Source organism: Sinohyriopsis cumingii, chromosome 8 (assembly GCF_028554795.1).
Source record: "Sinohyriopsis cumingii isolate HCF-2022 chromosome 8, ASM2855479v2, whole genome shotgun sequence".
NCBI lineage: Eukaryota > Metazoa > Mollusca > Bivalvia > Unionida > Unionidae > Sinohyriopsis > Sinohyriopsis cumingii.
The window spans coordinates 115,405,582-115,433,467 of NC_142968.1; the positions used below are offsets into that span (position 1 = coordinate 115,405,582).

Here is a 27,886-nt window from a genome sequence, read left to right on the forward strand (position 1 = left end):
CTTTGTCTTCTTTACTTCTACCTCCATCACTTTTCTCATTAATCCCTCTCCTTTCTTCAGTCTGTCCAGGCCTCTCTGCACATAAGAACACTCGGTCCCATACAACATATCTTCAAGAAAGTACTTGTCTTTGCTTGCATTGTCAAGTGCTTCCTTTAAGCTTCCCACTCTGACATAGGGGGATTCATCATACCTCTCAACCTCTTTTCCTCCTCTTCTATCGTTCCTGCTATCTCGTCTTTTACTACGTTCAGGCTAATCGCATAGTCCAGGTACTCTGCTATCTTCCATTCTTTATCTAGTCTCTCCACTACATAGATAGCATCCATTATCCAATAGTAAATATGTACCAAGTTGTTGAACAACTCTGTTGCAGCTACCATTTTCGCTCTCGTTATTCCGTAGAATGGCGCAAATGACGAACGCTATGCTTTCTTATATAAAAAGCGCGGACGTAAAAGAAAACATCCCCTACTTTTCTCTTCGCATATTATCTACTATTCAACGGTAATGACTTGACAAATAACATAACCATATTATACTATCCACACACGGTAAGCACCAAAAATCAAACCCAAATATACTATCCACACACGCCAAGCATCAAAATCGACCCCAAATATACTATCCACACACGCCACGCAGCAAAAAATAAAATCAAAATATACTATTCACACACGCCAAGCATCAAAAAGAAAACCAAAATATACTATCTACACACGGTAAGCAGCAATAACATAACCATATTATACTATCCACACACGGTAAGCAGCAAAATCAAACCCAAAATATACTATCCACACACGGTAAGCATCAAAATCAAACCCAAATATACTATCCACACACACCAAGCATCAAAATCGACCCAAATATACTATCCACACATGCCAAGCAGCAAAAAACAAAACCAAAATATACTATCCACACACGGTAAGCAGCAAAAAGAAACATAACCATAATCTAATATCCACACAAACGTACGTCAGCACTTACAAAACCCAATAATCTACCATCCACACAAACGTACGTGAGCGCTTAAAAACACAAAACACACACACACACACACACACACACACACACAATCATACCAGGAAAGGAATGAGTGTTTATGTTCACACTGCTCCACATTCTAATAATGGCAAAATGATTACTATTTCTTTTCTAGAGTTTTGGTTAGCCTTGAAAAGGGCTGTTTTTTCGGGAACTCCAGAGGCATCTGTTAGTGGTAACACCTCCCTGGTCTGGCACCGCAAACGCATCTCCGACTCCAGTCTCCTTGCCAGTTCACCCTTGTGACTGGAATCGCAGAAGGGGGATGATTGGCTTCAGAATCCCAGTCTTCACTCTCTGGGACCCTGAAGACTTCCCTCTGTCTGTGCCAGAGCCGTGGATGTTGTTGTGGCCTCCTATTTTCCACACGTACTTCTTCTAGCCTTTAAACTGGTGGAAGAGGCTGTCTGTGGCTGTGGTGCAGCTATTGGCTGGGGAGGCGTCCTTGTCTCAGGTGTCACCTTGCACACACTTCTCATCATAGGGTGAGGTCTGATCTCTCTTTTCTTTTCCTCCTCTTCTTTCTTTTTCTTCTCCTCCTCCTCTTCCTCTATTCTAGCTTGTTCTGCTATGGCCTCCATGGCCAGCTCGTCCAACAAGCGTCTGGCATATTCCAGATGCATATGGAGTTCAAGAAGTTTTGCAGTTCTTGGGTTCATTCTTCGCTGTTGACAGGTCAACGATGGGTAGCCAGACTGCCGAGCAGTTTCGTATTTATATAAAAAAGTGCGGACGTGAAGGAAAACATTCCCCTAAGACACAAAACTTATATTACCTAGATGATAACCAAAAAACGCGCGGACCTAAAAGAAACACTCACTCCCTTTTTTATACTAACCATCACAATTCTAAAATTTTTAACCAAACACTTAAAGAAAATACTTATACACACACACACACACACACTTTCTAACCCAGATAAAGAATTCATGTGCTTATAGACGCACTTCAAATTTTTTTCTAACTTATTATAGGCAATGGAATGCTATTTCTTTTCGAGAGTATGGGGTAGCCCTGAAAAGGGCTTTTATGTGTGAACTTTAAGCTATGGCAATCTTTTATGTTCTAAGATTGCGGCCTCCTCTGACGACAGGCTTTCTCACAGGATAAGGTCTGCTTCTTCGGAAAGAGAAGGAGAACTCTTTGGTGTCGATACGACAATCGACAAAGCCTCTCTCTCAGGTCCAGGTTGCTGCTGCTATTGTTGTTGTTGTTGCTGCTCTCTCTGTTCTCATTGCTGTTTCTGAAGTCTGTACTTCTCTGTCCATTCTTCTTTCTCCCTGTTAATTGCTTGTCTGAAGAGCTCTTATATCAGGTCTTCAGTGATTTTCAACATTCTAACATTCTCTATCTCTTCAGGCTTCGGTATCAGACTTTGTCTGACACGATGCAAATTCATGTAGGCTTCGTTCAGATTCGCTAGTCTTGAGCACAGCTTCGTAGGAGGATGAGTCAACAATGGATGGTCAGACTGGAGACTACCCCGGTTTTATGGTCAAAGCTCGGACGTGAAGGGAAACATCTCTACACGGTCTTCGAGTCGGAACGCTAAATTAGTGTCATGGGAGGGATAGAGAGAAGTCAAAGAGCATGAATCATGATACCCATAGCAAAACAAAAGACAAAGGCATTTTTTTCTTCAGAACACAACATTTTTATTCAAAATCACTCAACACTACCAAGTAACAATAACATTTTTAACAATAACCATTCAGTATAACATTAAACATTTTTTCAAATCACAAACATTTTTTTCAACTCACACTCTATTTTAAACAAGGTTGACAACGTTGTGAATGAAATTGTGATTTCCACTGTTGGAAGTCATTAGGCCATTGATGGACACTACGTTTCCTAGCTAAAGTCAAAAGATAAACATAATGGTCACAAAACCATCGATCTACTTTCTCATCGTTTCTAGAAGAATGACGATCAAAATAAGTCACTAAATGTTCTACAGAATAGCCCAGACTGCGATGATGCAGAAAATACACACAGTATTGTCCAGACACCAAGGAATCTGTGCCTTGTAATTTCACATTATTGAATCGTGTGGTCTGAGCATTTCTTCTCATAAAGTCAATGATATCGTCTTCCAAAGGGGGCAATCCATACGAATCGAAATATTCCACACATCCTACTTGAGGAAAGTAGACGGCTACCCAGTGGGTTCCTGGGAGATGACTGTCGTCCGTGTTGATCACATAAGCTTGATGGTCTTGAGGTTTGCGATGAAGGAGTTCATCTTTAGCACATACGACAGGATTCCAAGAAGCCGTGTACGAACTGTGGTTCAAAAGATAATAAGTTTCCAGGTATCCATGTTTTGTGTTGTTTTTTTCTTCACAGGTAATGATAAGTGATCAATTCGATCCTGACTTTCTCTTGGAAAATATCTGACAAGTAAAAGGCGTTTAGCTCCGACTTCTTACCCTGGTCCAAGAGAGTTTCTATGCGACGGATCTCCAGAGGCGTTAATGAAGGACAAGAATGTTCACGCAAGCCTTTATACCACTGATGCAACACGACTTCTTTCGAGATGAGACCCCAAGCTTCGTCCAGATACTCGTCCAATTTTTCTTCTTGACTCAGCATGAGACATTTATCGTGTTGAATTTGACTGGGATGATCGTTGTGACATCCATGGCAATCTTCCTTGATCAATTCCTTAATTTTGTCTGCCAATATTGTAGCAAAACAGGAAACTAAATGGGCTTCTTGTTCTGGCCATCGAGACTTCATCATGATGACTTCTTCGTCTTTGTCTTGGGGTTCTTCTTTCATGGTCTCCTCACATTCCATGTCCAAAGTTTCTCCACTAGGTAAAAGAGGTATAACAGTCTTCCATGGCTTCTAATAGTCTAGAATGACTTCTCTCAAATTGTTGTTTTCTATCGTATTGTCAAATTCTGCATACAGGATGACGTTGATCGTCTGTGGTAGAGGATCTGTAAACTGAAGTTCCACACGAATCTGACCGGATTTTATAGGGAGGAAATGTCCCTCGTCGCTGCCTTGGTCTGGAGTGAAATCAAAAGCCCACAAAGCATAGCCTCCTGCATAATCGTCGTACGTAATACCGTGATGGTGTTAGTCCCTAACTGTCCAGTGGCTTCGTACAGCGACAAGTACGATCTCAAGTAATTCTTCTTGTCAAAGTCAGGTTCGAAAGGTCGGGTACACAAGGTCTTGCCATCGCGACTGACTTCGATCTTGGACACGTCAAAGTGTTGAAAGTGGAAAGGATTTTGATTGTGGACTCCGTTGAAGGCTGTATTCTTGACCATACCAAGGATTAAACGTTTGGGTAACTGTCTTTGGAACAGATGATCTTCGATCATGGATCGTTGTCCAGTGGGAATGGTGAAGGTTTTCACTTCCACGCGTCGTATTGGATACTTGGCGGTCGTTCTGCTCAAAGTGTGACTGATGTCGTTTCCCACTTTGGGTAACACTTCCACAGGTCGTACGTAGAGTCTGGCTTCTTGGATGATGGTTTTGTAATCGGCACTATCAGCCACTAAATGGAAAGCGGTACTGCTACGATTCAGTCTCAGGTGGACATTCACCCCTTTCAGCAAATACTTCCCTTGCAACCACATGTCCAAATGCAAATGATCCATCAGTTCTAAACTCTGTCCTTTTTTGATTTTGTCTCTTCGTTCTACACATCCCTCATTGTGTACTTTGGTTGTATCAATTTCGGTTTCGTCAAATTGGCCCACATCGTCAGGTTCGCATACCACACAGGCATTGAGATGAGTGTTCTCGGCGTCTATTCCATAAGTCAAGAGATTTTCCAGGTAGGCACGATAAGGGTAAGTATCCATGCTTCTACTGACTAGTTTGTTATTCAAGTACAAGTCCACTCCGCTAAACAAGGAATGTATGAAATTGTTGACGGGAGCTACTTGCTCCTCATCTAAAGCACCTCCTGTCTTATCTAGAACTTTGACTTTCAGGTACAAGTAACTGCTGTTCAGATCGATGTAATCTTCAGGTTGTCCTTTGATTTCAAACTCGATGGGAGCTGAATCCGTCAAAGAGGAAACGGGATGAAATTCGACCCATTGGGATGCTTGCATGGTCATCATGGTGGGTGGCATGGAAAACAGATCCAGTTCCGACTTGGAACAGGCGCGAGACTCTCGGTGCATCATTTTTCTGTTTCTCAGTATTTTAATAATCAAAAACGTCTAAGTCTCGAACGTTCTTTTCTTTGTCTTTCTAGCTTTAGAAGTGTGAAGTCTGGTGAAAGGGTGTTTTCTTCGTCGTCTCTTTCTACCTTGTCCTTGCTGTGGCGTTAGGGAAGCAGGAATGCCTGACTCGCTAGCGTGCAGGGCATTTATAGGTATTTCTCGTCGGCCTAAAAGGGTCTTTGCCCGTTTGCAACAAGACATTTTTGCCTGCTCTCAAGAAGGCTTCTTTAGGGTTTTGTTTGTCGATGATGACCTTTTGGTGAAATTCTTTGCCTTGTGTCAGTGCCGCATCTTTCAAGGCATGCAATCCGCGTGTCACCATCAGTTTCAATACGGGAGCCACTGAACGAAAGGCTGATTTTAACATATCTCCTAAGCCGTGTCCTCGCTGTCAAGCAACGCCTTGGTACACTGGATACCTGACTTACGAGTCGTTAGTCGAAAATGGAGTTTCACCGTGACTTTTCCTTTGGTGAATGGAATATTTTGTCCCAGATCTCCTTTTATAGCAATGTTGACACTGTCCAAATACGACTTGCTGACAGGCAAATATTGAGGATGTACAAATTCGCGGTGAACGTGATAAGTGTTTCCACCTTCCTCGTCAGCGAGCGTGGCAGAATCCACTTTGAAAGGAATGACACGCAGTAACGGTACGGAGGTGTGTCCCACCACGTTGTACTCCACCACATCGGAGTACACAAAGATCAAATTCAGTCCCTGGTTCAGTTGTACCGGGGCACGAGAAAACTTGGCAAAAGAATCGTTGTCGGAAATGACTGGTAATTCGTTTTTCTTGATCATTTTCATTCCTCATTTCCATGTCCCCGCCCAACATGTCAAACAATTCAGGACAAAATAAGAAAGACATCTTTTTGTTCCTCTCAGGAAATTTCATCAGGAGGCGACGAGCTACTTTATGGTACTCCAGGGTGACACTTTTTCTGACACTCTCCAAAGCTTTAAGAAACACGACATTAAACCTGGAGGCAATGGTGTTCACCAAATGTTGACCACTAAAATAATAGCCTGGGGGAATGGTCAAGCGAAAGGTCGTCTTTTGAGTTTCTGAATTATATATTTTGTTATCATATTTGACATGGGTATTCAAGTACTGTTGCATTTGCTCGTCATGAACCTCCGCTGAAAAAAAATTTTGATTGGGAAGGACATTGAGGACTTGGGTCGAGTGAATGATTTCCACTAAAGCCACTTCCCAATGGGCTTTGTGATCTAATTGGATGGCCTGAGGTAATTTGGCCGTGTAACAGCACAAAGTGTTATTGGGAAACACCTCCATGGAACTGTCACTGGGTAAGGTTAAGTAAAATTGGTTAGAGTGGCTCATAATTCCAGAGTTCTGTGACTGTCCGAGGGGTTACTGAAAGTCAGAGGAGTGTCTCCGCCCAAAATGGGGTTATTGTTGTTGTTGGAGTGGTGACTGACACTGGCACTGGACACAAGGTTCCCGTCGTTCCCGTTCCAGGAGAATTTCAGGGAAGGATTGGGAAGCAGGTAACCGATGCAACTGCTCAATAAAATGGTCCACATTTGTTTTTTGCAAACTCAACTTGGCAATGGCTGCCCCGATGACACAATACACCACAAAGATTTGGCAGGAAAAGACGATTTGCGTTTTAGGCACACAAGGGTTGTCTCTGTAAATCTTGCAGAGAAGAACTGGGTGAAGGAGTGGTCGGTGAAGTGATAGCAGTAGCTAAGTCTGTGTGAAAGGGCATGATGGTCACTTCTTTTTTTAGTCGATGACTTGTGAAGCGTCGATCCAAGAATCAAAACTGCGTGGATATCCTTTCCAACGTACTTTGACTTCTTTGACACGTCGTTTGCCCACTTTACGGGTTCTGCATTCGAGAGTGCTTTCGATGTCGTACACGTCGTCTTCTTTTTGGGTGACACGTTGTAACTCGGGTAGATAAAACGTTCCTTTTAACACTTCTCCGTTCATGTCTTCCAATTTATAGACGGCGGGATGACGACCATGCAATCGTTCAGTGACACGAAACAATTCGGTCGTCCAGTTAGGTAAGTAACCTTTGTCGAGAGTGCGTTTGGTTTTGTCAATGCGCACCCAATCTCCTACGGTCAACACTTCACTTTTCTTACGGACAGTCCCCGTCGGGGACGTACCAAACAGGCGATCAGACACCAGCACTTCGTTGTCGGGATTCACCTCTTGCGGGGCACGTGCAATGCTTCGATGGTAAGATTGGTTGTACGCTTGCACCAGGTGCGGTAAGATGTCGATGTACTTCAGAGTGTGGTGATGCGTAAAATATTTCCACATGCGTTCTTTCAAAGTGCGTTGAAAACGTTCCACGATGCTGGCTTTGGTTTCAGGATTCTCGGTGGTAAAAAAATGAATGTCACGTTTCTTTAATTCTTTTTGGAAAGCTTGGTTCAGAAATTTGGTACCTTTGTCCGTTTGCCATCGAAGAGGGTGACGACCACTTTGTTTCAACACCCGTTGCAGGGCTCGCACTAACTCGTGGCTTGATTTGGAAGTCAATGGCACGACCCAGGCAAATTTAGAAAAGACGTTGATGACGCAAAACAAATATTTGTAGCCACGATTGTAGCTGGCCAAATGAGAGACATCGGCTAAATCGGCTTGCCATTGATGATCCACGAATGGGAATTTTCTTTTGAACGCGACGAGGTTTGCCTAAACATTGTTTCTGGTGTTTGGACAAAGGGATCGTGCCTTTCAAAACGTTCAAACAACATTCGCACACGGTATCGATGACCTCTTTGGAGGCCGTTTGAATGAGTTTTTTTCGCAGGGGTGGAGAAGCTTTGGACAGAACAGATAACATGTCCCCATGTTTGACTAAACGAGGAGGCAGTCCTTTCCTTTTCTTTCCTTGGGGTTTAGATGAGGGATGTTTTTTTGAGGGTGACATCTTTGAGTCTTCAGGAGCACAAAACACTAATACCTCTATTTTGTCTCAGGCCTTTTTTTATATTGGAATGCGTCGGTACTGATTGTCTTTACGTCGGACAGGCAACACACGTTGTGCAGGGGTTCGCAACGGATTAAATCGAGTCAGTTCGTGCTTGGACAAATCCAGTAAACTCTGTAACATGCCCGATCTCTCTTGGACTTTGATTTTGGGAGCAGGTACTTTGTGAGTGGCTGCCACTGCTACTAAAGAGAAGGGCCCCGCCACTGGAGAAGTTCTTGGAGACACGGGCTTCCATGGTGTCATCAACGGAGAAGTGGATGAACCTGATGCTACCGGAGACGGGTCATCGTCGTTGCAGGTCGTGGTTTGCGAATGTAAGGTTGCGTCCTGGCCGAAGTGCCTCTCTTGCGACTAGTTTTCTGTGGGCTTTTCTTTTTCGGAGGACTTCTCTATTTCTTTTTCTGAGGGCTTTTCTTTTTCCGGGGTGGTGACCTGGGGCTTGGCACCATTGCACTTTTTCTTCTTGGGACTTCGTTTGACTTTTTTCTTGGGGAGAAATTTGGGAGCATTAGGATCCCATCTTAAGAGGGAGCGAATGATGACACCTCCTAGAGTACCGCTCCCTCCAGATTTCAAAATTATTTGCTTTTTGGTTTGAGTGTCGATGCGGGGATCGGCCAGTTGGGTCAAAGCTACTTTGTTTCGATCAAAAAAGCGTTTGGTTTGATGAGGAATCTGAATGATGATTTGTAGTAATTGACGTGCTGTCACCGTGAAGCATCGTAAGACTTCTCTGAGTCTGGCTTCTAAGACACGAGCACGTATTTATGAATTTTTTTCGCGACTGATGCCATACAAGGCACGAATTAATTTGACGGGAAGATGAGACTGAAGGGACGTCATGTTGACACTGTCTAAGACAGAGGAAAATTATCTGAGGTTTTTATAGATATTTTTGTGACTAAGTCCAGTACGGAGACGTGTACAGGACAGGCCCTCCGTCTTGACACCAGTGGTGAAACAAATGGGTACGAAATCGCAAATAATCGGGGATAGTGGGTTTCAAATCGACGAGTAAATATGCGTGTGGAGTTTGAGTGGCATCGTGGTACGCCTGAGTGAGCCAAGGCGTTCCTAACTGTTTGGCTAAGACTTGCACTTGCGATTTATCTCGAGGACTTTTAAAGAAGACCACCTAATGAGCATTGAGACTGATGGTGCGATGGGCTTTACTTTGTTGAAACAAATTTTGAGTGATGTAAATGACACTGGCATTACGATGATGCCCTTTGCGCGTAAACCACAGTTTAATTTCTTCTTCGTCTTCTCCTAACTTGTCGTCGAAAATGACCAGCTGGGTTTGACGGGAGTCAGATACGATTCCGTCGTCTTCGTTAGGAATGCCTTTCACAAACACGATGGAATCGCCTTGACTTTCTCGCAAGATGCTGTACGCCGATTGCAACTCTTTGTAACACCACACGATGCGTTGAGGTGGACGATCGATCAAATGATGTTTATGTTCTATCAAACGTTTGACAAATTCGGTTTTGCCTGAACTGCTAGGTCCAGCAATGAGCATGTTAAAGGGATGGCGAAGATGCGACGCCTCCCAACTGGCACGATCTAAGTGTTCGTCGATGACTTTGAAAGTGGAGGAAGAGGGAGCAGAGACAGTAGAGGTAGCCATAGTGTCAGTAATGTCACTTGTGAAAAGAAAACAGACTAAACAAGAGTTTTTATACTTTTTCAGGACACGTCTATTGAGGTTTTAAAAATGAACACGAAAGACAAAAATACATAAAAGCCAAAGGCTTAAGGATAACGATAAAATGCACATAAAAACAATCAACGTGGAATAGAAACAAGTTTCTGTACAACATGTTTTGGGTAATGTTCTGACAAGTTCAACAGGGGGTAAGGTCACACAAGTGTGCTCCCGAAAGGATTTTTCAGGAATGTCCACGACAGTCCTGTCCTGGGTGACGGGTTCTTCTGGTACTGTCACCAACACAGGTTGAAAAGTGACTTTTTTCTTTGGACGTTGAAAAGAAGGATCACAACTCTCGAGCGTACTGGGCCACTTCTTGTGTCCGAGCCTCAAAACCCCATTTTTTCCAGGCACGTACATCTGTCCAATGGGGGTGTAAGTCACAATCTACACACACATCGTCATACACGTCTTCCGTAGCTAAAAGTTGACGAATCTTTTTTTCCCGTAGAGGTCGAGAAGTATCCAAATGAAAACTCAAAGCTTTGAGCAAAATGATTCTCTCGTGACCATTTAAAGGTACCACTTTCATGTTAAGTTGGGTGATAAGTACTGTTCATAAAGAGTCCACAAGGAATCGGCTGGTAAACGAAATCCCAGAAAACAAGTCACTAAGACACACACCACACGTCGACCCAAATTCAATGGATACAGTTGCCGTACTAAGCAATGGTAATCTTCCACGGTTTGAATACTGTCATTGAGTTCCTTCCATAAAATCTGTTCAATCACTTGTGATATAAGCCGTGGCATGGCAGCCTGTTTTTATACTCTCTTTTGTTGGAGATAATAAGTGTACTTTCTGAACAGCATCGGTTTTATTTTAATTCCGTACAAATATGATTTCTTGGTGTAAAAGATGTTGGTAATCCTCTATCTCGTCCGTTGGAATTCGGTGTATTATGATCGTCTTGTAAGTAGAATTAGTGTCATCCAAAACTTTATGAATCTCACGAGAATCATCAATGTCCGACCAATGAAACACTTTGAAATGAATCAGTGCTCTTATACCATTCAGATACCAGTGGTTCAAACACCGGTGACGTAACTGATGTAATTGTTCTTTACGTTTGACTTGTATTTTGACCAGTTCTCGGTAAATGCGTTCTCTCAATTCCACAGGCAAACCACGAATGTTCTCTTGTAAAGTATCCATGAATAGGCCATACTAAAAAACTTTTTTTTTGTCGTAGACAATAAGTGTACTGTCTGATCAGAGATGGTTTTACTCCAGTAGCAAATCTAAATTCAGTCGCTAACTTGCACTTTATAGTTCGTTTAGAAGTTTCCTCTTCCACTAAGGTGACATGCTGTAAAAGATGTTGGTAATCCTTCAACTCTTCTTCCTCAATTCGTTGCACTAACTCTACCTGGTGGCAAATAGAATCATCAGTAACAAAATAATCCTTTGAACGACGGGACAGGTGATGAAGGTCTGTCCAATGAAACACTTTCAACTGAATAACTCCTCTTATAGCATTCAGGTACCAGTGCTTCAAACACCGGTGACGTAACGGATGCAATTGTTCTTTACGTTTGACTTGAATTTTGACCAGTTCTCGGTAAATGCGTTCTCTCAACTCCACAGGCAAACCACGAATGTTCTCTTGTAAAGTATCCATTCAGGGATTACAGATATCGTCCCACTAAAGGTAAATAGTGACAACTGGGAGACCATCGAGCATGTTCCAAGTAGGCTGAATCTTGTGGTTCCCAGTGGTGAAGTGACACACCGCAACTGAAACACTTGACATTATCCCCTTCGCCCAAGTAGAAAAATCCGGCTCTGGCTAATTCTTCAGGGGTTGGTCCTCCCAGATATTTAGGCCATTTTCCTTTGAACGATTGAAAACGATTTTCAGTATTCAGACAAACGCACAGGGAACGAATATTCGTCATTCACAGGTTTGTTTAGATATGGGTAGGGTGACATCGACAGGAGTTTGCTTAGGGCTGTATGACATGCGTAGGGTGGTAGACGTGCAGGTTGACATCCACATTGACCATGAAACTCAGTAAAGTGTCCAAGAGGACGAGCGGCATCGCTTTCGCATCCATCAGGTTTGACACGCACATCACTTTCCATGATAGGGGTAGTATTAGTAGTGAGAACAAAGTTCCTATGATGCTTTACGGCATCACTGAGGTCACATCGTACAGCATCGCTCACATCGAAAGGCTCAGCATAGCATTCCAGTTCAAAGGCCCCAAACTTGAATTGTGCCTGTCTGAACTTGTTTTGTGTTTCTCTAAAAGTATTCATCTTGTTCGCTTGGTCTTGATAGTCACAATGAACTATCGATCTTGCCTACGGTCCCTTTTTATATACAGACCAATACCAAGATGTCCATACTGCAACGTAAAGTGATTGGCAAGTCGCACTCCCTTCTGGTACACGATTTGATAGACTTTTTCCAAGGGCCGACTGACAATGTGGTGAGTGGATACACGGACAATCTTGTTTGGCTGGTAGGTAGTCACTTTAAAGTTTTCATCCTGTCCAGACTGCAAGGCTTCTATCAATACACCAAAGTTGACCACTCGACTGGTACGATAATTCAGAGTCAATCCTTTCACTTTACACTCCGTGTGCACTTCTCCTTGTTTGTCCCGGTATTCGTAGCCGTAATGTATAGGACCGATACTCGCGAAACTAGAATCTTGTCGTCTGGGTGTTCGTCTGTCCAGTCTCCTAAACGGTCTTCTTCGATGTTAGGGTGATGTTGACCCGCGCACTCAGTGTAAATGCAGCTGTCCGTGTCAAAGTACAGGACGCGTTCCCCTAACAGTTCTAAAGCTTCGTACAATTTTAAGCGAGCATGAGCTGCCACATAAGCCGCAATGATGACATTTTCAAATGCGTCGGCTTCTACAAAGTCCAGATCTTCTTCGTAATTGACCAAGATCAAATCCTCACGAACGACGTCCACGTGTTTCATGAATTTGGTTTTGTCGTGAAACATCTGGAAGTGGCGGGAAGGTTCTGTCAAATATTCCGTCTTGGGTAAACACGGTCGTTGTGCCATTTTACCCCACAAACAATTTAACATCACTTTGGCAAACGATCGCCTGCCTTCGCTTTTCTCGATGTTTCTAAAGTAATGCCTTCTTTTTCCCAGTATTTCTCTTTGAATGTCTTTTGGTCTTTGGGAGTGTGACACCAGGAAGGATAGCCACTGGCTTCTTGCTTCAGTTTCAAGAAGGCATCCACGTAGTCTGCGAAAATGCCTTTCTGACTGGGGTCACCCTTGTGGTATTGTTGTGTCTTGGGAAAGTAACAAATTTCGTACACTTCTAACAGTTGTTATCCCATGTCAAGAGCTTTGAACAATTCCACGCTAACCCACGTCCCTGTCAAGGCACGTTCTTCCTGGATGTGCTGACAAGGTTGGTCTTGGTTACATGTTTCGGCACAAGAACGGCAGAAGGGAGACATTAGTTTGCCTTGACAATGGTGAGGTAACACGGGATGGTACAAGACCGTGGGAGGCAAAACTTTACACTTAATCAAACCTTCGTATTGTCGAATGTTTTTCAGGTCAGTGGGTTCCCCTGCAGGGAAGCGACAATATTTGCACACGTAAGGATACAGGGAACACACGTCCAAGTATTTGATTTCTTCTCCTTTCTCTTCGTTAGCGTGGTACAGCAAACAGGTGGCATTGGTCCTTCCTCCGTACAAACTATCCCTCGGGTTTAGGGGGTCCATCAGCTTGTAACTTTCCACGGCACGTTTAAACTCGGGATCGGTTTTCATACGGTGATCGTACTCGTGTTCCCACATTTCCACCACTTGGTATCCTTGCTGTTTTAACTTTAGGCGTCGCTGACTAGTGTCCTGGTACAAGTCTTCCATGGTTCGTTGTAAAAACTGATTTTTAGTGCTACGATCAGGGTAACAGACGGGACATCCGTGAAATAAGCAACCGATAAACTCGTACACAATCTTGGGGTTTTCTAAGTCCCAGCCATCCATTGATTACTTTTCGATGGTCTTTTTGCTCCCTTCGTTGCGGGCATGCTGAATCCATTTGTCTTCCTTATCGCACAAGTAATGTAACCAACGTAGGGCTTTGACCGAAAACTGAAGTTTGAAAAAGTTGGTCGTTTGAGGACTGATGACCGGTATGGTGTTTTCAGGCATGAAACGTTGGCGGTACACTAAGGAACACGCTTTGGCAATGGTGCAAGCTTCTTTCAAAGGATCGACCCCTCCGTGTTTCATGAACAGTTCTCGAAATTTTCCACAGCAACGCCGTAAAATGTCCACGTCGGAACGACAATACTTTAACATTTCTTCCTGAAAGTCGAAAGGGTCAGATCCATGGGCCTGGTACCAAGCGTAGAAAGCTTCTCGTTGTTCGTTACGCATGTTGTCGGGGTCGTAACCGTGAGCCTCAGGCAAATGGGGTAGAACGGCATGTTGATTGGCTTTGGTATTGAAAAAGTGTGGAAAGTAGCCTTTGGCCATTTCCGTCATTCCAAACGTTTTAGGCATTCAACTCAAAGGCATGGCCAGGTAGCTCATCGAATCTTTAAACTGTACTTGTCCCACTTGCATGGAAATGATTTTGGCCCCGTTCAAAGTGACTTTAGGACGTTCTGTGCCTTGTTCCTTATAGTATCTCAAAACAAACTGTCCATTGTATCCAGAGAAATTGTGAACCATGACTGTGGCATGGCGATGACAATCTCCATAACGTTCGATATCCTTTTGGCTCCACGTCTCGACGATGGGGTCTAAGATCCATTGGGCGACATCCGCTAGCGTGTTCGGTCCCCGAAAGATTTTTTCACGTCCTCCAGGAATCTTGCTGCAGTGAGGGCAATGACTAAAGATAGGTTCTTGGATGCACTTTTTGCACGCTCAGTTAGCCACGCAGAAATTAGGACTGTGAATGCTGGTCTCTTGCATGCATTCGAAATCGAAAAAGATGAAATTGCCTTTCTTCTAGTGGTCCTCATCTTCCTCTTGTTGGGGTTGGTATTTTTGCATGTAACACTGATGTTCCAAGTCCACGATTTGGTGACAAATATGACATTTTTTCTTTCCTCGACATGCGTGTGCCTTGGCATTATTGGTACATAGGCCTTGTCCACACGTAGGGCACAATCTCAGGAGTTGTCAAGCACATTTGTGCTGTGAATATTGCGTCTTCAAGTGTGGTTGGTAACAGGTAGGGCTGAAAAAAGTGCGCAGACAAGTAGAATAATGCACTCGTTGTTGTCCTTTGTTCAGACAGGGTTGAGAGGCCAAACATCCTGAGCATTTTGATCCACACTGTTTGTGTTGCTCTCGATTGTTATAGCCATAGTCACATTTCTCACAGTAATAACTGTATGCTAGGAATGCGGTGATACTGGTAATGGTATCGAAATGTTCATCGTGATGATAGAGATGAATGTATTTTCCGTCCTTAAAGTCTTGGCCTCGAAACAACAGAGACCCGCGCACTTCTTGAGGGTGGACTTTCAAGGTGTAGCGTGGAGCTAGGACATCTTGCAATATTTGCATTTCAGGAATACCACAGGGTGTGTTTTTGGACAGGCCGGCTTGTTGTAACAGGAGTTCTGCTTCACTTCGTTGTTTGGCTTGGTCCGATTTTCGAATATTCTCCCAGGCTCTTTTCCATTCTGCCGTGTCGTTCTTGTTGGCATAGGTTCGTCCGACCACGATAGCCCAAGCTAAACACATCTGGTCGTGAGGGTTGTGAATTTGGACGAGGCTTGTTTTGGTGCTGCGAGGATATTTCACCAATAAGACCTTTTTGCGCTGTCCGGTCCCTTGAGGAGGAGAGACGTGGGTCATGGACAGTGTCGCTTTTCCATCGGTGATGTCAGATTGGTCATTCGATTGTTGTACGTGTTGAATCTTGTCCATGACTTTGGAAGCGGTCAATTCCGCAGGACTGCTAAACTCGATCCACACAGGGGATTTCAAGACGTCATGTTCTATGGAAAGTCTCAAGCGATCGTATTCTTTGGGTTGACACTGTCGCTTTAATGTGGTCAGCAAAGAATCCCACATCTCGGTGATGAACCCTTCTGCTTTCTCCAACGGTACGTCGGACTTGAAATCTTTAAACTTCACCGTGTATTTGTAAGCCGTGGTTCTAAATTTTCTAGAGGGACGCTTTTCCGTGTCTCGAATGTGATAGTACGTTTCAAGGTTGACTAAGGGTGGTGCACTTTGATTAGGTAGAGACTCTGTGGGTCTGGATTCTGGTTCACTCATGTCCTCTTCAAAATCACTGGCATGAATTTGTGTCAAGACTTCAGCGATGGTACGAGGCGATAGATCACGTTTCTGTCTCTTACTTTCTTCTTCTCCTTTCTTCACGAGTGGATTGGATCGTTTCATCTTGACTGCAAAAAGTCAAATGACTAAAGTTTAAACACCATGGGTTACTTTATATCCATAACAAACTAGCGTATATATAAAGGATGTATGTCTTGTCCTTCCACTATTCATTTCACTCTCAAACTGAGCAGAACAATGGACGAAACTACACAGATCGAACTTTTTATCAGAGCTTTGCGAGGGGTGATCAGAGAACTTTGTTCAGACAAGCCGACGGACTACTCTCCTTCCTTTCGAGATAAAAGTCAAGATACTTTCTATGTCTGTAAGAAGAAAGGGCATTGGTCTTCAGAGTGTCCAGACCGTCAAAAAAGCAAAACAGGGGCTAAAAGAGACAAAAGTCAAGATACCTGTTATCATTGTCAAGAAAAAGGACATTGGTCTCCAGATTTCCCTAAGAAACAACAGGAACAAAAAGAAGAAGAAGAAGAAGAAGAAGAGGGAAGTTATGGAGAGGAAGAAGAGGAAGAAAGCAGACAAGTGAAGAAAAAGAAACAGGAGAAAAAAAGAAGAAGGGGAGAGGGTGAGGATGAAGAGGAGGAAAAAGCTGTGAAAGTGAAGAAATTTAAAAAACAGAGTGAAAAAAGACAAAGAAGAAGCGTATGAACTTTTTTAATGTGCTGTGTTGTGAATTGAATTGTAAAATTTGTAACAAAATATACAGTCTATAAAAAGTAAGTGTCTTTTGGTTATAATTTTTAGAATAAGATTCTACACTCACTCACTCACACATGCATACTCACCATAGGGGTAAAAAAGTTTTTTTTTGAGTTTTAATTGATGTTGGAAATTGAAATAATATCTCTTTTCGAGAGAAGTGGGTGGCCCTGAAAAGGGCCTTTGGGGTATTTGTTTGGTTAAAGAACAAACTTAGGAATGAGAACCAATCAATTTTAACTGTCTTAAGCCTTTACCACGGCCAAGGCCTACTTCTGGACTGCGTACTGTCTATGATGATGATTTGGTAGAAATCACTAAGGGTGGTATGGTAGATGTGGTGACAGGGTTGGGTAGTTCAGCTTGGGAATGTCTTTTTCTCTTCGGTCGTAATAAAGAAGTCTGATAAATTTGTTTCAGACTTCTTAACAATGCTAAAATGTCTAACAGTACCGTAACGGTTTGACTTTCACCCTCTTGTTTCTTTGCTGCTTCTTCTTGTTGTTTCTTTCTTACCTCTTCTTCTTGCTGCTGTTGCTGTAGGAGAAAAGCTTGTTCTGCTTCCTTTTGTTGTTGTATAAATTTATCCAATTCTTCTTTCTGTCTCTGTTTGAAATTCTCCACGTGCGGTAAAGAAGGAGAAGGTGGCGAAGGTACTGGCTCCGGAACAAATTCTTGCGAAAGAAAGTCCACAAAATCCCAATTTACCTCTTCAGGAAGTGGAAGTAAGTCCGGGTTCCCTTGGGTAGTCTCCATGGCCGGTGCACCCCAATTCATCGTCTTTTGAGTTTGTGTCATGTTTACGCTAACTGTGTCGCATGGATTGACTGTGCACAAACGCTAGTGCCACTATATAGGGAATGTGACGTCACGGACTGCTCTCTTCGGATTCGACAAATGGTGACTGAATTTTGTAACGCGTGTTTGGATTGGTCAGTGAACCCAATCCGTTTCGATCCTCCCTTTCCCTATAAATAACCGCAGTTCGCTGCATTCCTTTACCTGTTCTCGTCACCAAGATGTGGACCGACGTGGAATCGTCTACTCTCGTCTCTTCAATGATGTTTAGAACGGACTTGCCGATGTATGTCCAATCCTCGTGGACTATTGTCAAGATGACGGATACATGTGTGTGGAAAAGAAGAATCTACATAGAAAGGCAAGGCTGTTTAAAGAGAGTTTTAATTTATGGTCCAGAAGTGAGACAAAGTTTGAGGAAAAGAAGAAGACCTAAGCATTACCCTCTGTGTTAACAGTATGGTATGTTAACATAAAACCAAAGGCCCTTTTCATGGCCATTCATATGCCTCGAAAAAAAAATTGACTTTATTTTCTAACCCTTTCAACCAAATTTTTTAAAAAAATGGGGTATATATATATATATATATATATATATATATATATATATATATATATATATATATATATATATATATATAATGTAAGTCTTGTCTATATTACATAAATCTCCCCTGTTCAATTCCCATCGTCCCTAGACAGACCCACCATGTTCAATTCCCATTGTCCCTAGACAGACCCACCATGTTAAATTCCCATTGTCCCCAGAGGGCCGTGTTAGATTCTCCAATGTTAAATTCCCAGTATCCTCAGAGGGCCGTGACACCTTTTTGACTGGATTTTCCATTGTCCCTAGATCGCCCCACTACACTACTGGCGCTTGTAGCTCAGTTTGTGAAACCGATTGGAATTTCATTGGCCATTTCCGTTAAGTCGACAAATAAACTTCAAATTTAATTCGTTGTCATTGAAATGTATGTTCTAATCTACTTTATTCAGCTGGCACAATATAGCTGCAAAGATTAGATTACAATCTGAACATTCTCGGCCTTTTCTGTCGTAAAATTTGTGGTCCACCCCGCCAGAGGCGAATCACCAAACTATCAAACTGATGCGTATCCCTACAACTGCTGCTTAAAATATTTAAACAGTACAGGGAAATGAGAGCGCTCCGGTGGCTTACTGGTTAGAGCGTCCGTCTCGGATGTGGGAGGTCGCGGGTTCGAACCCAGGCTGAATTATATCAAAGGCTTATAAAAATGGTACTGGCAGATGCCTCGCTAGGTGCTCAGCATTAAAAGCTTAATGTTAGGACCGGTTGACCTGGTGTCAGGATAATGTGACTGGGTAGGATATCATGATATATGTCTGCGGCATGATGTTCCAGTGCAAGACATCACTATAAACTGGCACACTGCAGACATCGTAGCGATATGACTGAAAAATTATTAAACCTTCGTTAAAAATTCAAATCACACACACACACACACACACACACACACACACACACACACACACGCACACACACACACACAAACACACACACACACGCGGAAATGACCAACTAATATTCCGATCGTTGGCCGAGAATCTGAATTGTAATTCATTGGTCACTGCTTTATTATCCGTCCAGGCAGCAGCCCGGATCAGCCGCCTCGATATGTCCTTGCTAAAGACAATTTCGTTTCATTTCATACATATGCTATGGTCAAGCCAACACAAATTTCCACTTTGTATCAACGAGTCTCAACAGGCTCTCTCAAAAAGTTTGGGTCGCGATCAGAACCCGTTGGTAAAAGTCATATCTACCTTCGCCAAAACAAGTACATTGAATATTATGACCTATTCCAATCTCTCTCTCTCTCTCTCTCTCTCTCTCTCTCTCTCTCTCTCTCTCCTATATATATACTCTCGTTTTCGCTGCTAATTTGGTAATTGCACTTCTCCAGACTTCAGTCATTTCAATCAGAGCATTTTGCGTCATGGATTAATTCTGTACCATCGGTGAATCGGGATACAAGTTAAATTTATCCGTGAATTATCTATGGTTGATTCCTTTGGAGAATAATAAACGGTGCCAGTAATATGTGATATCATACGGCTACCGTTGGATCTCTCTCTCTATCTCTCTCAGCATGCCGATATCTCTATCCATAGTCGAAGTAAAACATCGTATGATGACTGGAATATACCTTCCAACATTGAACAGTATTTAAATATAAATCTTTTCATCTTTATTCTTCTAATTTCTAACGGAATTATTCTCGAAGTTCATGTGCCTGCTTGCGCTTTTTGTTCTGTTTAGTCGTTATCATTAGCGAGGCACCTGCGTAATGTTTTGCATGAATAGCTGTAGAGGTAGTTGGGGAAAATACACAACGCTATACGACGAATACCAATAAAGACACAAATCTATATTTTCTTGGTTGCTTACTTGAATATTTATTTGATAGAAATCGTTTCTCTAAAATTTGTTGTATTTTACATGGAATAAGTTTTAGTCTGTACGTCATTTGCATCTATAAGCACCGTTAGAATACTTAAGGGATGATATCTCACATTTTTAAGTGTCGGTTTTGTGTCTGATAATTCCGAGACTCAAATGAAAGTTAAAGGCCTCATTTGTTTTTATACCAAGACCTGGTTTTCGGTCAAGATTCTACCTACATACAAATCCCAGAGGAATGAATGCGTATTTTTTGTCATGATCGAACTGAATTACTCTCTGTCTCTAGAATATTGCACACGGTATAAGACACATGTGTGAAGAAGATCGAAAATGTGCACAATATTTGATGTATGAGAAACCCACCCTAGAACGGTAGGACACACACACACACACACACACACACACACACACACACATATATATATATATATATATATATATATATATATATATATATATATATATATATATATATGATAGGTTTTCATGAGAAACAGTTAAATACACGCTCTATAATGACTTATGGTATCATCCACTGGGTTGTATGGAGGGGGATTACCGCCATAATTATATGCGTGTATTTCCCATTCTTGCCTTATGCATTGTTTCAAATCGCTGCTTGCAAGTGCTACTTTCATAATTCTATCAATGTATGTTGTACTTTCATTGATGCAAATTGGACGTGGCAGTTTGCAAGTGCTACTTTCCTTCTGCATTATTGTAAATGACTGCTTGCAAGTGCTACATTCATAATTCTAGTCATGAATTTTTGTATTTTTCATTGATCCAAGCATTTGATCCAAGCTGTAAATGGCTGCTTGCAAGTTTTTTGATCTTTTTTCCTTCTGCGTCATTGTATCTTGCGATTTACCAACTACTGAATTGATTTTGTAGTTTGTCGTTTGACAAACGCTATGTCAGTTATTACAAGCTTTGCATATTATGTTTATAAACTTTACAATTATATCATTTCAGCTGCTGTTTTCATACATATTTGGCCTTGCAACAATGTAAATACTAAGTTTTATCAGTATCGTCTTTGTTGTCCTACTCGTGTCGCCATCTGTTATCATAATGGCATACTAGAGATTAGCATGGCATTATGACAGCAGACAGCGCTCTAAATTTTTAAAGTTTTTCCTTTACCAAAAACAATGAATGCTTCCCAAGGGCTTTACGACATTCATTTTGTGCCGATAACTCTTTCAGTCCCTTTTTTAAGGTGTACGTTAGCAAAATATTTTTAATCGTCTCTAAAAACCGTAAGCTTTCTGGAAGATCTAAGTGATTTATAGCACCTTACGAAAACAAAAACGCACACAGTACAGCAGGGTGGTCCATCTTTTTTAACCCCAGTTTTGACGCACTTAAGTATTTACCTTCACCGTTTAAGAAATCTACTTAGTAGTGATATCTCTCATTACTTTGGAAACATTAGGTTTTTTTTTAGTAAGGATCAGAAATGACAATAATATGTTCCCTCGTACTCTTCTTAACGAGCTTTCATCAGACGAACCCTGGTTGTAAGAATTGTATTGTACGTCACCCATTTTGACGCACCTCACAGACGTCTATCTTTTCCTGTGATACTCTTGTACATAAGCTCCCGCGAAAATAAAATATTTGAGAGTAACATCAATAGCACATAAAAAAGTTTAAAGGTAAAATGACATTAAAAAAATGAAGCATTCCTTAAAGGTATTATTATTCTTATCACGATCTTCATTTTGGAACATATTTTGCCGCAAAAACAGAAATAATCAAACTGTGGAAAATCATGATCGTATCATGATATAAATGTTTACTTGCGATTAGAAAGATTAGATTTAGTGTACAATTGTTTTCCAATACTTAATTTGCATTGTTAATGTACATAACCTCAACTTTTGAATGTATTTATAAAAAAAACAACCAAAAGACCAGATTTAAAACTGGTTTGCATCCTTTAACACTTTTGTCTCTAAAAGTGGAAATAATCAGAGACAAAAGATGTTGGGACAGTCTTCAGCAAGTTTCAACAAAAGAATAAGCTCTACTGATCTTACTCGATAATTATACAGGGTAGAATTGTTCAGATCACTGTCTTTTTATTTGGTTTTATTCTATTTAATTGCCTACATGTATCCTGGGTAGCTGAGGGTGTTTTGTGACAGTCTTTTTTGTTTTAGGGTAGTCTTGGGGTCTTTCATTTAGTGATAAATACCAATATGGGGAAAAGCTCTCCTGATCTGTTTGATTCAATATGATGGTATACATGTATCCTGGGTAGGTGAGAGTGTTTTCGGACAGTCTTGAGCTAGCCCCAATACTTTCAGGGTGACAGATAGAAAAATTAAATTGTTGGATGTCTAATTCATGCATAAGTTGTTGGAAATAATCAAACATAAAATTTGCTGGACAGATTTGGGGTGGCAAACAAAGTGTTAAAAACATTGCCTAAACTTTTAGAACAGTTTTTGCTTTAATAGTCTTCAAAGGAACAGACTATGGAAATCTTGAGGACGCACACATTATGGTCAACAAGTATTGGTTGCTTGACTTGGTATTAGGTAAAGAACCGACAGTCTACCATTTTTCAGTTAAATGGCTTGTAAAATGGTCAAATGCAGGAATAGGTTGCAGATGTACCTTAGATATCTTCTGACTGGAATTTCCTACCATTTGACAAGTGTGACAAGATCTATAGTACTTATAAACATCCCTTTTAATTTTCGGCAAATAAAAATGATTCAGGATCTTGTGATAAGTCTTATTGACACCAAAATGACCAGCTTAAGGAGTTTTATGGGCTAGACCATGCATTTCCTGCCAATATGACTTAGGAACAACAATTTGATTGCTCACTGACCACTCATCACCAGTAGGTACATCAGGTGCCTCCATTTTCTCATAATGACCCCATTTTTCACAAAGTAACAAACTGGTGCTTGTGTGGCTTTAATTTCTAAAACCCAGTCTTGTGTCTTCTCTGAGTAATAGTACTTGTAGGCCTATAACTCACATTAAAATGCCCTGCATGTTTATAAAGTAGCTGTTACTTTCTTCTCAGATATGTTCCAACTGCAGTCAGAAATTGGTGGGTGGTTTCTATTATTCTGTGAAAAAACTAACTTATGAATCTCTCTCTATCTCTCTCTCTCTTTCTCTCTCTCTCTCTCTCTCTCTCTCTCTCTCTCTGCTAAGTAATTAAGACATTTAAATTATAGAATTTACCTTATCCATTGTTCCAAGGCACATACATTAGGGATAAGAAGCCAAATTTAAAATTTCATCTCAGGTTCATAAATATAACAGTTTTGTGAAGGTCAAAGTATCAGAAATAACAAATTAGCAAATAAAATATAATCCTTTTCATGGTGTTTTGTTCATAGCAAGTGCAGACAACTTGTTTTTATTGCCCACAAAATAAATTCATCAAAAAGGGAGCATTTTTGTACAGTATATATATTGAATACACATCCAGTAATGGGCTGTTTTTGGGAATTAATTCTTGACACAGACACTAAGGAATATAACCTGACTGTTCTTGAGTCATAATTTACAAATGTATGTGGTACACAAAAGGTAATGTTTCTTGGCCAATCCAGAATTTACAGTTTTAATTCCTCAGAATTTGCAATGATTAGTGTATATCCAATCCAAAAGCCAGATTGTGTGAAAAGCTTGTCTTCATTCATGTTTTATTCATGTGAAAGTGAAAAACAAAAGGGATTGGCAAATAAATCTGTAAGAACAATGTCACAAGACAATCCAGGTATTTGTTCCTTATAATTGCCTACCTGTATGATAGCTTTTGTTTCAGACTAATTAATCTCACAATATCGTTTTTATGAATGCCGGTTCAAATTTAAAAAAAAAATTTCTCTTATATTTCCCTTGAAAAGTTAAACATAGGGACTGTATATTGTTTTTATTTATTTATTTTGCATTATTGCATAGTTGTATTGTGCTGATATTTTTTGTGTCATGACAATATTAGCTTATGTTTTAAACTGGATAAAATAATGATAAAATCACAGACAACTGAAGATGTTTATGTGGGGGGATGGATGTGATGGATGCTACAACAGCCTGAGCTGTGACTAGCCTTAAAAACCTTTACCAGCTTTTTAGAAAATTATGTGGGGTGTGTGTGTCTTATTCTTCTAACAGAAAACAATCACATCTCTAGAAGATACATGTAAAAAAATTTATTCATCTTTTTAAATACTACATTAATTTTATATCCAAATGTAACAAGCACTTTTAGTACTGTACTGTAGCAGTCATAATGCAAACAAATTGAGCTGGTTACTGGTAGCGGTAGCAATGTTATTTATATTTAATATATTATATTTTTATAATTGCTACCAAAGGAATCTGATGTTTTATCAGTGAGGTACCATACAATCAGTCATCTTATCTGTACTATAAATATCGCTTCATGAATGGATGAATACGATTTTAAATAATAAAAACATGTAGTTTCCAGTTTGATATCTGTCGAAATAAAGTATCTCAAATTTTATGGAAGTGTTCTTTATGTTTACATGTAGAAAATATAGCTCATACTCTTAGAATTCTTTTCTTATATAATGAAATAAGTTCATATTTTGTAGCATATATGCTTTGTATGTGATGTCCTTGTTTCAAGTCATTTGCCTCTTGCTGTTGTATTGGAATTGGAGATTTAAAATGAAATTGGACATATGACATACTTGTCATAGACAACTAACGACAATATTTGCTGGCTATTGTATAATAATCCATGCCATACATATATAAAAATTCTGTATTATTTGACTATTTACCTTCCTTCTTGTTATATATATATATATATATATATATATATATATATATATATATATATTTATATAATTAAACTGCCACTGTAAACTGCATATTAACAGTAAAATTTAATTACATATGGTTGAGAGAATAAACAGAATCCTCATCTCTGTAATGTACTCTCTCTCTCTCTCTCTCTCTCTCTCTCTCTCGTGAATAAAGAAATGAAAGTATGGCCTCAAGGTGCAATTATCTGCACTTTGCTCAAACCTTATGAGGGTTTTACTGCTTCAAAAAGCAGAATCTACACTGCACTCTAAAATAATAAAACAAATAGGCCATAGACTGGTTGTGAATGAGAATATATAAACAAGTTGGGGCCTTTCTCGGAGGATGAGTGGAGATGTTGGAGACTTCATGTATGATTTCTAGAATTTGTTTTCAGACCCTTTGTCTTCGGATTGAGGTTCAGAAAGTATATTCGGTAACTTCATTGCATACAAAATGTTAAACCATATTCACACTAATATAAACATTTGAAGTTTGACGTGGTGTTCTTCCACCATTGATAGAAATAAATGTATAATCTGCTCAAACACATGCATATACGTACACACACACAAAATATATATTTTAACAAATATATAGATAGGGGTTTAAGCATATTAAGATAACATTTTAAAATACTGAGCATCCTCTTCCTATATGTTTTTTAAAATAACTTTTTTTTTACTGTTTTCTTTTTTACAGCTTTCGTTGTAGACTTTCACTTATTATTGTTGTTATTGCCGTCGTCGTAGCACCGTGCACCTGTACTGGTTCTACACTGCTTTCTAAACCGGAGAAAGATTTGGAAATTGAGCCTGAAGACTATCATGAGCTGCGTGCATTCACAGAAAATCTCTCTAAACGCTTGTCTTGTGTTGAGTCCATCCTGGAATATATTAAAACAAATACAGCTTGTGTTACGTCCATCCTGCAAGATATTAAGCAAATTCCAGATTCTGTCGATGCCACTGCTTGCCATGTTGAAAACAAGGAATTCGAGAATCGAGCTGGAAAACATGAACGTGATTTTTCGGATCGAGTAAATGGGAATTATGAGGAACTGAAAGTTTTAAAAGATGAGGTTCAGAAATTGAAAGATGAAGTAGCTGTGAAATTTGGCGACATTAAGGATATACAGAAGCAACACAATGAACTTCAAACAAATTTGATGACTTTTGAAGAAAAATCAATGCAACGTTCACAATTTCTGGAAAATACCTGTACTGAAGCGTCGAGGCAAATGTCCCAACATAACGAAACTTTACGTAGTCTGAATGTGTCTGTAGAAAACCATGGCAGCTCTCTAAATGAACTGAAAGTGTCTATAGATAACTTTGGCAGCTCTCTAAATGAACTGAATGTGTCTGTAGAGAAGCATGGCAGCTTTCTAAATGAACTAAATGTGTCTGTAGAAAACATTAGCAGCTCTCTAAATAAACTAAATGTGTCTGTAGAAAACCATGGTAGCTCTCTAAATGAACTAAATGTGTCTGTAGAAAACATTAGCAGCTCTCTAAATGTGCTGAATGTGTCTGTAGAAAACATTAGCAGCTCTCTAAATGTACTGAATGTGTCTGTAGAAAACATTAGCAGCTCTCTAAATGAAGTAAATGTGTCTGTAGAAAACATTAGCAGCTCTCTAAATGTACTGAATGTGTCTGTAGAAAACATTAGCAGCTCTCTGAATAAACTGAATGTGTCTGTAGAAAGCCATTGCAGCTCTCTAAATGTGCTGAATGTGTCTGTAGAGAACCATGGCAGCTCTCTAAATAAACTGAATGTGTCTGTAGAAAACATTAGCAGCTCTCTACATGAACTGAATGTGTCTGTAGAAAACATTAGCAGCTCTCTAAATGAATTGAAAGTGTCTGTTGATAACCATGGCAGCTCTCTAAATGAACTGAATGTGTCTGTAGAGAACCATGGCAGCTTTCTAAATAAACTGAATTTGTCTGTAGAAAACATTAGCAGCTCTCTAAATGAACTGAATGTGTCTGTAGAAAACATTAGCAGCTCTGTAAATAAACTGAATGTGTCTGTAGAAAACCATGACAGCTCCGTAAATGAACTGAATGTGTCTGTAGAAAACCTTGGCAACTCCTTAAATGAACTGAATGTGTCTGTAGAAAACCATGGCAGCTCTCTAAATGAACTAAATGTGTCTGTAGAAAACATTAGCAGCTCTCTACATGAACTGAAAGTGTCTGTCGATAACATTGGTAGCTCTCTAAATGAACTGAATGTGTCTGTAGAGAACCATGTCAGCTTTCTAAATGAACTAAATGTGTCTGTAGAAAACATTAGCAGCTCTCTAAATGAACTGATTGTGTCTGTAGAGAACCATGGCAGCTTTCTAAATGAACTAAATGTGTCTGTAGAAAACCATGGCAGCTCTCTAAATAAACTTAATGTGTCTGTAGAGAACCATGGCTGCTCTCTAAATGAACTGAATGTGTCTGTAGAAAACCTTGGCAGCAATCTACGTAGTATGAATGTGTCTGTGAGAATTCTGCGCATCAATATCAAACATCTAATTGAGAATGTGACTGGGATTTCGAATGAGACCATTATATTGGACCAGAGGACCGAGGATATAGAGGAGAATATATTTGATAAAGGTACGTGAATTGAAATTGAAATATTTTACGACTCAAACAAATATTTAAAAAATAGAGTTATGTGCGGCACCATTATACCTTTTCAGTACATCTATTGATACTTGCATGCATTGTTTGGATCGAAGAGAGAGAGAGAGAGAGAGAGAGAGAGAGAGAGGAATAAGAAGATCCATTTTCTAAATGCGAATGTGATACTGGAATAAAGCAGGTATTAAATTTGGCTTGTAAACACTGTCGTCGAAAG

The 27,886-nt window shown here is 40.4% G+C and overlaps 1 protein-coding gene across 1 annotated transcript in view; it reads left to right on the forward strand.

Moving 5' to 3' along the window:
- LOC149794440 (uncharacterized) overlaps nt 1-27,886 on the forward strand; it is a 51,573-nt gene that overhangs the window by 10,057 nt on the left and 13,630 nt on the right. The window contains exon 2 of the mRNA XM_089968668.1: nt 25,727-27,642. Within this exon, the coding sequence (XP_089824794.1) occupies nt 25,727-27,642 (1,916 nt within the window). The remainder of the gene's footprint in view (nt 1-25,726; nt 27,643-27,886) is intronic.